The 14,683-nt window shown below is 36.0% G+C and overlaps 1 protein-coding gene across 1 annotated transcript; it reads left to right on the forward strand.

Moving 5' to 3' along the window:
- Positions 1 to 4,834: 4,834 nt before the first annotated feature.
- LOC121513924 (protein S100-A1-like) lies at positions 4,835 to 8,690 on the forward strand. The gene is made up of 3 exons (XM_041793951.1): positions 4,835 to 4,876; positions 6,843 to 7,009; positions 8,355 to 8,690. Exons 2-3 carry the CDS (start codon positions 6,869 to 6,871, stop codon positions 8,508 to 8,510), a joined length of 297 nt encoding a protein of 98 aa, XP_041649885.1. The 5' UTR covers positions 4,835 to 4,876; positions 6,843 to 6,868; the 3' UTR covers positions 8,511 to 8,690.
- The last annotated feature ends 5,993 nt before the right edge of the window (positions 8,691 to 14,683 follow it).

Below are 14,683 nucleotides of genomic sequence, written 5' to 3' on the forward strand. Positions count from 1 at the left end.
TTAAAATTTATTTCTTATTGCCTATTTGTTTTTTGCTGGTAACTTTCATGCACTGCACATGATTTCAATCACTTAGGCCAGGAAATATACACAGTGTTTGTTATGCTGGATGCTTTCAGTGAATCAGCATCAGGCCAGAATCCGCGCATGCACGGGCGGGAGTACATGTGTGGGGTTAAGAAGTAGTCAGAAACTTTCAAATCCTGAAAGATTTTGATCCAGTGCATATTGTTGTCTCAAAAATCCCAACCAGTTCTCTAAGCGTTGGTTATGATTGCTTGAGCCATACAAATAGCATCTGCGTGAAAACTCATCCACACGATCATGTCTCAGGAATATCTGCATCTGCTCCACGAAACAGTTCTCTGTCCCTAGGTCTGTTCAAATCCTGTTTTTACAAGTTACTATCTCATAAAAACAGTTGGTAGCTTAAATAGTTGAAAATGTAGGATAGGCTTTAATAAGCAGTTTGCTTCTGCCTATGCCTTTTCAGTCATTATTCAACACATGACTATTGATTATGTTTGAAATGTCTATACTGTGTGAAATGTTTGGTGTTGTGTTATGAGTGAATAAACTAAACTAAAACTAAGAATGAAAACATGAAATGAAATTCTGTGTAAATAATTTCGGTCATATGGTCACCATTTTGGCCTCCTTTTCTCACGGACAGCTTCCCCAGTTACTTCTACTTACTCAGCCTAGAACTTTTGCTTTTTTCTAATGGCTCCTCGAACTTCTCCTTTTCTACTGGCTATCTCTGGACAGGGCTGCTGAACTTCCCTTTTGTTACAATGATGAAAAAATGAACTTTTTATGCATATTCTCCTTTTAAATCTGGCAACATGACAAAAGCACATCAAAAAGTGCTTATAAAACACAGCAACAGAGCTGTATTTGAACATTACCTGAGGTAGTCGAAATGTTTTTTTACATGAATAAAAATAAAATAAAGAGTCAATAAGGAGCTAATTATTTAGAGTGACAGTCTGGCAGGAGAAAGCAGGAGTGTTCGATAAAACGGGTCAAAGAAAATGGGCTAAAGGGTAAAAGTTGGGAAGGCAGACTTAACAAAATCTGAGTGAAGCAGGAAGATGGCTACTGACAAGATGGCTGCCACTGATCTTCCTCGGTTAGAGTCTCCTTGCAAATCTGTTTAAAATCACCAAAATACTATGCCATCCATGTGCCATGAAAGCATTGCTGGCGATAAAGTGATTTATTAGTTCATTTTTTGGGGACATTTGATCACTTTGGTGTTTTAGACCGTGGATTTTGTAAGGGCCTGGGAGCACATGGTGATCAGCAACAGAACTTTTTATGGCATCAAGCTTCCTGGAGCACATCATTTTATAAAGAATGTTGGAAAACATGGCGACAACAACTAAGAAGTTGGCAGAAGAGCTGGAAGCGATCAAAAAAACACTCAATTTCATGTCCGAAGAGATCAGCAAAGTGGTTACGCAGCAAGCCAGTCTCATGGGTCTAGTGCACAGGTGCTAAACTCAAGGCACGGGGGCCAAATCCGGCCCACGGAACGATTACATCCGGCCCACGAGATCATATCATATTTGTATTCTCACTGGCCCACCAGTATGAGTTCTGCAGATTTCCTCCAGTATAATAATGTAAACTTCAACTTGATTATTTAAAATATTCTTGTTAAGCCATAAAAATCTGAAAGTAAAGTGTAAGAAAGATTTCATTAAAAGTCAAGAATGTGGGGGGAAAAATTAATTCATGTTTTCTTTCATATTTTCAATTTTGCATCTCAAGATTACGACTCAAACTTATGATTTTGACTTTTCATTTCATATTTTGACCTTTTTGACTCATAATTTTGACTTCATATGTCACATTTGTATCTTTTAAATCCCCAATTTTAAATTTTATGTCATATTTTGACCTTTTTGACTCAAAATTTGGACTTTATACATTACACTTGTATCTTTTAAATCCCCAATTTTAAATTTTATGTCATATTTTGACCTTTTCAGCTCCTTTCGTTGGCTTTTTAGTCCCACATTTTGACTTTTAAACACATGATTTCAATTTTTTCTCATACTTTGACATTTGAAATTCATTATTTTTACATTTATATCATATTTTAAACTTTTATACTCCCAAGTCTGAATTTAAATCATATTTTTAAATTTTTAAGTCATCATTTTGAAGTCTTGCTCATATTTTGACATTTTCAACTCCTAATTTTGGCTTTTTAATCCCATATTTTGAAATAAGACACAATTTAAAATTTGAAATCATATTTTGACTTTAATCATGATTTCAATTTTTTCTCATATTTGACATTTTTAATTCATTATTTTTTACTTTTTTTTAAACATATTTTTACCTTTAACACTCCCAATTTTACATTTTAAATCATATCTTTAACTTAAGTTATCATTTTGAATTCTAGCCCATATTTTGACATTTTCAGCTCCTAATTTTTGGCTTTTTAATCCCACATTTTGAACTATCAGACTCACAATTTTAAATTTTAAGTCACATGTGGCCCAGAACTAACCTCCAAGTAGCCCAGCCTGTGGTCATGTGAGAGATGCAGAGGGCAACCTGTTTCGTGAGTTTTCTTAAATTCCCACAGTATTTCAGATGGACAGAAGTAGCCCCAAAGTACCGAGTATAAAACATGTCCTTTTCAACTGTAGTGACAACTGTGCAAATTCAGCTTTTATGTAGTTTATGACTGGATGATGTCGAGTAGATCCTAGTTTGAGGTCACAGATGAGGTCTGTATCTCAGGTTAGACCCTTCATAGAGAGGAGGTTTGGCCCCAGGCTGACACTCTGTCTAGGCCTCAACAGGAAGTTAGACCTCACAGACACCGTGCGAGAAGACAGAATGGTGCTGCAGGTAGTCATGATGACAAAAAGGGAGGCCAGAATAACATTTTCAAGCCAGAAGAGCAACAGAAGAGCATTTATTGACCTTTAAGTATAATCAAATTAGCTCATGCAGCACAGCTTTTACTAATCACATAGTGTAAGTGTTAAGTTTGATCAAAAAGTGCTTGAACAAAAAGGGAAGTTCAGGTAAAGGCTAGCAGCCCTGCCAAGAACCAGTCAGTAGAGAAGGAGAAGTTCAAGGCTTTGAAAGTAGAAGTAACCCAGGAACCTGTCCGTGAGAAAAGGGGGCCAAAATGGTGACCATGCGACCGAAATTATTTTTACAGAATTTCATTTCATGTTTTCATTCTTAGTTTAGTTTAGTTTAGTTTATTCACTCATAACACAACACCAAGCATTTCACACAGTATAGACCAGGGCTGTTCAATTACAAATTCAACTGGGCCAAATTTTTAAATCAAGAAATGTAGCCGGGCCAGACATGTTTGGCTTCCAGTAAGCAGCTGGTAGTGTCAAATTTCGAAACAATACAGATCAATTTGATGAAAAATATTTACTTTTATTCATAGTCTGCCTTTAAAGTTTGGCGTCCCATGAGGGTGGTTCGTTGCAAGCTTAACAACACGTTAGCCAAAGTGCTAGCAGAATCCCAGACGAACGTATGTTTTGCGTTAATGTGGTATTTTAAGCTGGAAGTGCGTCAGTAAAAAGAAAACTTCCTGCAGAATGTGCATAATACTTTGTGTCGGTTGACTGTTCCGTCTTGTTTTTTTTGTTTTGTTTTTTTTTGTACTCAAATTTCCCATCGAGAGGGCCAAAGTGTTGTTCAGCGTCTTCCATATCGATTTGGTTGGTCACATCCGGTTCAACGTCCCATTTGTGCATGCGTGGCAGCATACTCAACGGTAACCCTACTTGGACAAACTGCCCGAAATGTGCTGCCAGAGATGTTTCAGGGATTTAGAGTCATTCTGCGCTGTAGATGGGTTAATTGCATTAAAATTTTTAATCAGATTAATCATGATGATGGATTTATCCGTATTAACACGTCAATTTTGACGGCCCTAATTATTATTAATATCATTATTATTATTATTATTATTATTATTAATGTTAGCCAAAGCTCTTTAATAACCCATGATGCCACAGGATCTAGAGAGCAAGTTGTATGTAAAGTCTCTTCCATCTCAGCTGCTGAAGCCTGGAACTCCTTCAGAGTAGTCATAGGAGTCTTGGTGGTCTCTCTCTCCAGTCTCCTTCTTGCACGCTCACTCAGTTTGTGAGGATGACGATATCTAAGCAGATTTACACATGTGCCATATTCCCTCCCTTCCTTGATGATAGATAAACTGAACTCTAGTGGACATTCAGTCCCTTGGAAATGTTTTTCTGACTTTTCAATACCTTTTTTTCTGAGTTGCTTGGAGTGTTCTTTTGTCTTCATGGTGTAATGGTAACCAGGAATACTGATTAACCAGTGACTGAACCTCCCAGACAAAAGCATCTTTATACTACAAACACTTGAGACACATTCACTCACTCAGGTGATCTCTAGTCTGGCTACAAATGTTTCTCCTCTTTCTCTTTTGATTTCTTTGTTTGATCTTTTTTCTGTTTTTTTAGCGGTTTTATTTACTTTTGTAAAAAATGTCCGTTGTCTCTTTTTCTCTTTGTCGTTGTGTTTTGACGTCTTGTGTGACGCACTTTGAAATGCCTTGTTGCTGACGTGTGCGATACAAGTAAACTTGCTTTGCCCGGCCTCTCTATGGTCGTGGTTTTACATGAGCTTCCCTTCGGTAATTCGGTAAAAACATCCCCCAAATAAGGCCTGCTGTGTCCTGCTATTGCCTTATATGGTCTAGAGTGTTACCTGTGAAGCCAGTTTAGCAGGTGACATCAGTGCTGTCCAGGAGGAGGAGGAGCCTCTGAGATTCTGATTTAAGTGATGAGATGAGATGAGAGCTGCAGCCACAGCAACCAGAGCAGCAACTGTCAGCACACGTCTTCAGGTGAGTTCCTGCTAGGGTGAACCATTTGGGAAAATAATCTAATTGTGATTTTTTCCCCCTAATATTGCAGTTGTGATTCAATATGCAATTATTTCTTAAGTTTCTCATCTCGTGTATTTTTCCAGCAAACACAAGCAGTAAGTCATTCTATACGATAACCAACACTATGTTTGATTAAACTGGCTTAACAATTTTGATAAAATATCGAATTGTGATGATTTTGACTCATATTGCAAATTGGATATTAATTGTTGTATAAAGGGAGAGATCATTTTTATATCATTCTCATATTTAATCAGAAAAACATACAAAAATGAAGAAAGTAGAATTTTTTTGTAGATTATTTCCTGACATATGTCACTTGGATTATTGCATGATATGTAAAGCATAATATCTCTGCTGCAAGTAAAGTTAAAACTGGTATTTTGAAACAAATTTCAGGTTAAGGAAATATTGCATTTTCTGTGATTTGAAAATTGCAGCAGCCCACACTGAGATTTAAGCTAATTTGTGATGAATTGCCCAGCCCTAGTTCCTGCTGTGTGGGATCCTGACAACACTGACTGTGACTGATGTCTGCAAAGTTTGCCTTCTAAAAGGGAACCCCGGTAACTTTAACATGGATCAAGGTCTTTCATACGTTCACTGATCATTTTATTAGGTACACCATGACAGTTGTGGTTTGGACATCCTTCTGCCCTGTGATTCTCCCTAAATTTTTATGCAGTTGTTTCAACTAAGTGTTTCATTAGAATTTTTTTTTCCATGTTAACATGATTGCATCAAGTAGTTGTTGTAGATTTATACGTCCATAGAGGCTCTATGGGGTAAAGATCTGGCAACAGTGGAGGCCATTTAAGTTCAGTGTTTATTGCTGTGTTTAAGAATCCAGTCGGAGGTGATTTGAGCCATGACATTGTGTGCTCTCCTGCTCCATGTAGCCATCAGATGATGGTTATACTGTGGTCAAAATGGGGCATGGACATTGTAAGCTGGTAGGCTTATCCTACAGCAGGCTGTGCTGTTTGAGAAATATTCAGTTGGTACAAAAGTTTGTTGATATGAGAGTGTGTACCCAATATTAACCTTCTCCTGCATGCACATATGAGGACATTACATCTTGGCTTATCTTCAGCAGAGTAATAATTTCTGCTATTATATTTTTTGAGATAATGTTCTGGAATTTCCAGTGAAGTTTAATTAATTTGCTTAAAATGTTGCAATATTTTACTCTTTGGATATTTTGGGGAATTTGCTTGGAAATCATCAAATATTTTCATGGAAATTTAGTGGGTAGGTTGGTATACTTTGGAAGGTTTCATTGAAAGATTTGAGGAAATTGCATTTTTTTTAAAATGTATTTTGTTTTTGTTTGTTTTTTGTGAGAATTTGGAAAATGTATTTGTTCATTTTTTGGAAATTTTAGATAGGTGTTGTCCGTTGAAATTTTCAGGAATTTTTTTAAAGAAATTTCAGAGGATTCATTTAGATTTTTGGATGTTTCTATCAATTTCATGAAATTATAGATTATATTAATACAGATTAAATATGTAGATTTCTTTTTAGATTTTCATGAGAAGTTTTAGGTGGGATTAGCTTGCAAATTTGTAGGAATTTGAATTTTAGAGGGAATTTTTTATCGGAATGTTAAGGCTTCATAATAAATTTGGAGGATCTTTTAAAGACCAATTATTTATAGAAGGAATCTTTTGGCGTTTTTTTTTCATTGCATTAATCATAAAATGTGTGTGAAATTTTTCAAAGGAATTATGTTATTTTTTTTCAAACTTCAAGGGGATCTTGGATTTTGAGGAGAAAAAAAAATCCGCTTTATCTGCTCCAGGGCAGCTGCTGGCCCTCTGAGTCAGACTTTATGGCCTTTCTTGTACCAAGATCTCCTTAAAACCTGAAGTTTATAATTAAAGTGCTTTTTTTCAGTGAAGACTTTCTTTCTTTGTCCTTCTAGACTTCAACTCTACCAAGGAGTAAAACATGGCACCCACACTGCAGGAGTGTATGGATAACCTCGTTGATGTGTTCCACTCCTACTCAAAAAAGTGTGGAGACAAATACACGCTGAACTACACCGAGCTGGTGATCCTGATAAACAACGAACTGAGTGCTTACTTGGGTGTGGGTATCCGTCCCATTTCATCTTCATATTTGTATTTTCAAGAAAGTTCTGCTGTGTTTTAGGATTTAAATCCAAACATGAAACTCTTTCTCATATAAATTAAGTCAGGGGTTTTCAAAGTGTGGAAGAGTGAGCCTCCCCTAAGAAGAAATTATTCATTCGACGGGCCCCCACCCACAATGGTGCCTTTAAATACCCCTTTTTCTTATTTTTTAGCCATTCTCCAACTTTTTTTTTTGTCTTTTTTCCCCCATTTTTTCCACTTTTATCTCATTTTTGCCCTCTTTCACCTTTTGCCCATTTAAGCTACCTTTCATCATTAAATATCCCTTTTTTCCAATTTTTTGTTCATTTTTGCTACGTCTTTTTGCCACTTTTATCTCATTTTTTGCCCTTTTTTAACCATCTTCTGCCACTTTTCGTCCATTTAAGTTACCCACTGCCGTTATATACCACTTGTTTCCTTTTTTCCCAATGTTTGCTTTTTCTTTTTGCCATTTTTTCCACCTTTTTGCCCCTTTTCATGTTTTTTTCCACTTTTTGCCCATTTAAACTACCCTTTGCCATTACATACCACTTGTTTCCTCTTTTTTTGCCCATTTTTTGCCACTCTTTACTGCTTTTTGCCCACTTAAGTCACTTTCCACTGATTTTTTTTGTCAATTCTCACCCATTTCTGCTACTTTGTGAGCATGTTTCCACTTCTTCTCCCCATTTTTCCCCTTTTTCACCCATTTTTTTTTTGCTGCTTTTTGACCATTTTGCCACCTTCATCATATTATTATTGCTACTTCAAGCTGTTTTTGCCACTTTTCACCTCTTAGATTGTGGCTCTTGCAAAGGTATTTTTCAACAATTTGGCTCTTTGGTTGAGTAACACTGCTCTTTATCATAGTCCCTATAGTAACTATAAGTCTATCCATTTTGCTCCATGCACAGCACAGGTTCACAAAGCAAATCACCTTTATTCTGGTTTAAGGTTCCACGCCCCCCAAAACAGATCAAAACAGATTGCCATGATTATCTAATCTCATAAACACATATTTTATTTACAACACACCTGGTGTTGAATCAAAGACATGCTCGTTAGGTTCATTGATGACATTGGTAATCATCTCACACCTAAGGCTAACCTAGTGTCACCACTCAACCTAATGAGCATGTTTGTGGTGCTGGAAAGACCCCGACTGGGAACAAAACCAGGATCCTTCTTGCTGGTGGCAGCATTGACATACTGTGGATTTAAGCCTACATTTAAGATATCAAACCTGCAACATCTTCAATGATAGTTCATAATAAACCCTGTTAGAATTTAGCCTTGACAGTTCTGTGTTTTTGTTTCAGACCAAAAAGAATCCCCGCAGGGTGAGTGAGATCATGGCTAAAATGGATAAGAACAAGGATGGAAAAGTGGATTTCCGAGAGTTTGTCGCCATTATTGCTGACCTCACTGCCGCCTGCCATGACTTCTTTGAGCAAACTGATAAGATCTTGGGGTAGAAATACGGTCGCTCAGAGAGTAACATCTCATCACAGCCAGTGGCCTCCTAAGTAATCATAAGTCATGCTGGATGTAAATTTCTGTGTAATTCCTCACTGATGACACCTTGTAATGTTGTAAAGACGGATCATTGTTAACCAGTGTCACAAGTCTTCATCTTAATAAAGATGTTCACTCTTCATATGTCTGCTCATTTCTAAAGCTCTGCCTTGAAATCTCACAGAGATGACAGAAATCTGTCTCTACAGGCCAGCTGAAGTAGAAAGGCTTCTCCTGTCAGGGTTAGATCCAGATTTATTATACTCAGTAAATCTGAATGAATAGAAAAATTAAAGATTAACACTGAGAGCTTATCAGCAAGCTTGAGCACCACCCAGTGTCTGATGGAGATAATCCATGATGGATGGGTGCATTATGAGGTTTGGACGTCATCGCTTCCTCCTGCTCTGGCTGATCTTTCTGGTTTGTTCTGAAAGGAAAAAACCATAACACGTCAACTAAAGGATAAAAGAAGTTCAGGAAAAACATGACAAGGGGGCAACATGCTAGGGCCAATAAAGATCCTTGCTAGTTCAGTTATTTGAAAGTTAGATTATTCAAAAACTGGCTAACTACAGCTGCAAACGTGAGCTACAGACCAAACATCTGAAACCATTTCAACCACAGACTCTCAAGGTTCAGACATCTGTGTGAAATAGGACACTTAAACGTTAAGTGTTTGTTGTTCTCAGATTCTGAAGACAAAGGTCAGAACATAAGAATGCTGACAGATGACTGTGTCTAAAAAAGCGAAGGTTGAAGGGTTTCACAGCTAGAAAGCTTTAAATTTATAGTTGATATTTGTCAAAGAACATCCATAAAGCATGCTTGTTCTCTCAAATTTAGGATTTAGAACTCAAACAGCTGAAAAATGACTAAAATTGGCCAAAAAAAGCAGAAAAAAGGTGGGGGAAATGAATGAAAGTGACTAAAAATGGCAAAAAGGTTGGGGAAAATTGGAACAAGTGACATGTAATGGCAAGAAGCACCTTTAATGGGCAAAAAAAAGGGGATAAATTGCAATTTGCAATAAGCAGGAAAAAAAATGCAAAAACTGGTGAAAAAGGGAAGAAATGGGATTAATGTGGCAAAATGAGCTTAAAGCAGTTAAAATGGATTAAAAGTGACAAAAAGGGCAAAATATTGCAAATAAGGACAATGGAAATATACAGACAGATAATAAATTTTGATAATGAAGTTGCCAGTGTAAGCCTACTGTACAAGTGTGGAAAACAAATTACAATGGATAATTCTGAGGTCAAAGTTCCCTTTTTTTATGGTTTTCCAAGGGAAATAATATTTCATATTTAGACCTAAAAGATCCACGTGTTGAGTGTCACTGATCTATCAAGTAAAAACAGTCATCTAGCTCCCAGAACAGAGGACTCTCTTTCATCACAGTTGAATCAAATCATCACCAAACTGGAGGATGAAGCAGTGATTCAGCATCTCTGTGTTCTGCACCTGCAGTGGCTGTTTAGGGAGACCAGATTTTGTTTGGTTCAATTTTTTACATTTTTGGTCAGTGAGGAAAAGATTGCTGTAACTATGCAGCCTTTACAGACTGTCTCTAAAGAATGTGGACTAAAATAAAATGTAGTAGTGTAGCTTTTTAACTAAAGCATAAATGTGTAGCTGTGTTGCACAGTCTGAGAGAATGAGTCCAACATCTTCTGTCTTCATTAAAACAAGTAGGGCAACGCAGCATTTAAGGTTACAACACATAATGCAATCTGGTGAAACAGCTTACGCCTCTTTGGAGCTCATAATGCCTCTTTGTTGATGTAACAGCAGCCAGGCTGACAGCAGAAACCTTTAGAAATACTCACTGCTGATAAACATTGATCTGTTGTAGTTGTAATTCTACCATTCCTCCATGAGGTGGCAGCACAGAGACAGCAGGATCAACTGGACTCCAAGTGAAGCTTTAAGATGAAGGATCTCTAGAGCAGGTCCAAGCTGTGCACTCTTCTATTATTTACAAAGAGCCAACATTAGTTAACCATGTACCTTTTTCATAACATCTTGTAAATACTTTTTATCTTTCATGGTACGATAAGTCGGCCCTTCTTTCCCAGCAGAAAAGAGAGACAAACAGCACTGCGCACCAAAAACGCATGGATCAGCTGGTTAGTGATGTGGATCATCACTGTAGTTTTTATCATAAACTCTGAATTTATCAGAGCCATGTCTACTGGAGCCATGACTGTAAATAAGTAGTCTGTTGATTATAAGCCATTGAGAATCCATTTTGCTCAACATTGAAATAAAAAATAAATTATACAATTTACGTAGACCGGGATTTTCGTCTGATATATTCCAAAGACCCTGCATTTTGCATATTGATGGCACATTGAGTTTATCAGACATTACAAAAACACACACAGTTAAATAGCAGAAGGTTCAGATGATGGTTTTCTCTCCTTTTTGTCCTCCTGTTTACTGCGTAATTCATGGACGGGCTCGCTTGCTCACTTTTCTTCTCTTTCTCTCAATCTGGGACCAAGTAAAAGTTATTCAAGTACAATCAGCTGAGCTCGTATTTCTAGGAAAGCTTGGAACAAAAATCAACAAATCTTTCCTTTTTTATGCCAACAGTGAGGAGCACAAATGTCCGCTTAGCACTAGGCAAAAAATAGAAACAACAGAACCATGACAGCACGTCAAAAGCAAAATGCAAACAGGGTTTTACAACACAAAGGTTCTGGAATATCAGCAATATTATTGTCTGCATGAGTCAGCATGCAGATCTGTTGCAACAGCATGTAGCTACTAAACACATTGAAAAATAACAGTTTTGCACAATAATAATAATTTATATATATATATATATATATATATATATATATTTTTTTTTTTTTTTTTTAAATTGATTGATGCGAGAAAGAACATGACCAGTGAGGGACAACATTTGCAATTCAAACATTTCGAACAGTGGAAACAAGACAAAAACAAGCAGAAACTAATGCTGTGATGCTCTAAATCTGAGGGTGTGAAGGCCTATGTTTTTGTGTGTGTATACATATGTGACTGTGTGTCTGGGTGTGTGTGTGTGTGGGGGGGGGTGTGGGTGTGTGTGTGTGTGTGCAGTCATTTGTTTTGGGGGAACGTAACAGAATGGTGAAAGTATGGGATATCAAGTTAAGCTGGAGTTGAGTTATATGAATAAATTAAAGACGAAAAAGAGGGACAATGCAAAAAAAAAAAAACAGTATAGATGTAGGGTGTATGGAAGAAATAGGAATAAAAAGCATTTACAAATAGTAAATGATAAAGAAAGAATTACAGAAGAGAAAGGGGAAAAAGAAGAACAGATCGACGGGGCAACAAAGGGGAAAAACATAGTAATAATAATGATTGAAAAATAAAATAATAATAAAAAATGATAAAAAAAAAAAATAATAATAATAATAATGCCTTGCATTAGTATTTAGTTATTTATGGAAGAGTATTAGGGCCACTGAAAAAAAAAATTGAGACAAATGTTTCTTTTCACTGAGAAAAAAAGTCAGAATTCTTTAATCTCAAAATTCTGACAAATTTGTCTCATTGTTTTTTTCCCAGTGGCCCTGATACTCTTCCGTAGTTAGTACTATTGTCTTTTGTTTGCATTGTTTGTTGCTTTGTTCTTCTGTTTGCTTCTACACATCAAAGCACTTTGTAAACCATGTTTTTAAAAGTGCTATACAAATAAAGTTAATATTATTATTATATAATTTTATATAATTTATCATTTATATCATTATCATATACAGTGCCTAACAAATTTATTAGACCACCTGTTATATTTGTCTCAGAGACCATCCAGCATCATGAAGTGCTTTAATGCGGACTCTTTCATTTTCAGTGAGCTCTCCACGTTTTACCATTTTGAACAGGAATGAGGAATTTCAAACTGAATTCACCTTTTTATACCCAAATTTGAGCCGGCTCACTGGGCCTCTCTGAGAAGTCAGAAATGAACCAAGCATAACATTCAACCACTAAAACTCATTTTTCTCTTCAGGAATGCAAGTAAATAACTATAATTTGACATTTTAATCAAGAAATATTAATGTGCTTTACTATTTTTTCAGCTTTTTTGTGAAGCAGTACATTTGAAAATTCATGGATAACAATAATAATTATATTTTAGTATTGGTGTATTAACCGTTGCAGAAACATAAAAATGATTTTTGGTATTGCTGTTAATTTAGGGCAGCTGTGGCATAAACATTACTTTGGGTGGTGGTCTAATAAATTTGTTAAGCACTGTAAATGACATCATTATTATAAAATCATTATATTACTTATAGCCAATTATACTACAGTATTATTATAATATCATTTATCGTCATGCAATTCATATTATAGTATTATTCTACTATTATATCATTGACATATTTTTTATATCATGTATATTGTATTATTGTATTTTAATGTTGATGAATTATTATCTGGACCATATTTTTGTTTTGATTCTTTAAGTGTTTTGATTCTGCTGATATTGTTTGCATGTCACGTTCTAAAAGCAAGAGGAACCCAATAGGAACCCAGGCGATGCAGGAACCCAGCTACACCGGCTGAGACCGAGAGGACCAAAATTAAAGACGCAAGTAAATGAAAGACAAAGAAAGATGAGTAAAAACAAAACTGGAGTTAAACGATAAAAGGCAGTAAAGTTAATAGAAAAGAGGCAAAACAGAAAAATAAAGCAAGATAAGACAAGCTCTCAAACTGTAAAAGCAGTAAAACTGATAAATATTATAGCAAAGGTAGACAAAAGTGAAGCAATAAAGACATTAAGCAATAAAGTGAGGTAGACAGTAACGATTAAAAGCAGCCACGGGTCAAGGAAATAAAACGAGGTTGATAGGGAGGAAAGGTGAGGCCAACGCTGATAACCTCATTGAAAATTGTACAGTAGGTGTGGGACAACACAGACAGCAGCTCAATGCTATACCATCACCTCTAAACTCCCAAACAAGCACGATTACAGAATATAATTCTAATTTTATTTCAGGCGATCACAGGTGAAATAAAGCCTACCTTTACATGTTTGCTCAAACAGCTCACACGCCCTCACGGAGCATCCTTTTAGTTTTCTTCACCAGTTAGTGCTCTGTACAGTTCGTAGGAAGTCTGTTAAGTCTCTTCTGATCCATTAAACTGCTGAGATGGTGATATTTAAACTAGACTCAAAAATTTAAAAAACTGCGCTAAATAGAAACTCTTGTTGCTGAGGATGTTTAGGGGTCCAAAATCAGGGTTTTTAGTTTAGTTTAATTTAGTTTAGTTTAGTTTATTTTGGTCACTTTAAACATGAAGACTCAATCACACACATAAAGTGAAAAGTTACAAGTGAACAAAATGTTGAGTTAATGCTACTTCTGCATTAACACCAATCAACAAAACAAATAACAAAACAGGACCGAAAAGGTGTAAGCTGAAGCCTTTGCTTATTTCACCCACCCTTTTCAATTCAACTTTTACTCAGATTCCTTTAGATTTATATAAAACAGTAAGATAAACATTACTAAATACTTATTTATCATACACAGACCCTTTGTCTATCCAAAATCTCAGACACACTGTGTGTTCACACCACAGTTCTGTACTTTACAATCATCTTATGTTTAAATAATTTCTTAAACCTACCATATGTTCGACATTCTTTCATTTCTGCGTCTAATCCATTCCACTGACTAACTCCGTACACTGAAACACATCTTAGTTTAACATTAGTTCTGCGCTTTGTTTTTGTGAACAGACAGCTCCCTCTCAGTTCATACTCACATTATCTAATCTGAAACAACCTCTGGACACAATCTGGTAGCATCTTTGTGTGTACAGGTGCATCTCAAAAAATTAGAATATTGTGAAAAAGTTCAATATTTTTTTATCACTCTTTTCTGAAAGTGAAACCCATATATTGTATAGACTTTTACACATAGAGTGAAATATTTCAAGCCTTTATTTCTTGAAATGTTGATGATTATGACTCACAGAAAACCCAAAATTCAGTGTCTCAAAAAAATTAGAATATTACATAAGATCAATATAAAAAGGATGTTTTAAACAGAAATGTCAAGCTTCTGAAAAGTATGTTCATTTCTATGCCTTCAATACTTGGTTGGGCCTCCTTTTGCATGAA

This window comes from Cheilinus undulatus, linkage group 8, assembly GCF_018320785.1.
Source record: "Cheilinus undulatus linkage group 8, ASM1832078v1, whole genome shotgun sequence".
NCBI classification, from domain to species: Eukaryota; Metazoa; Chordata; class Actinopteri; order Labriformes; family Labridae; genus Cheilinus; species Cheilinus undulatus.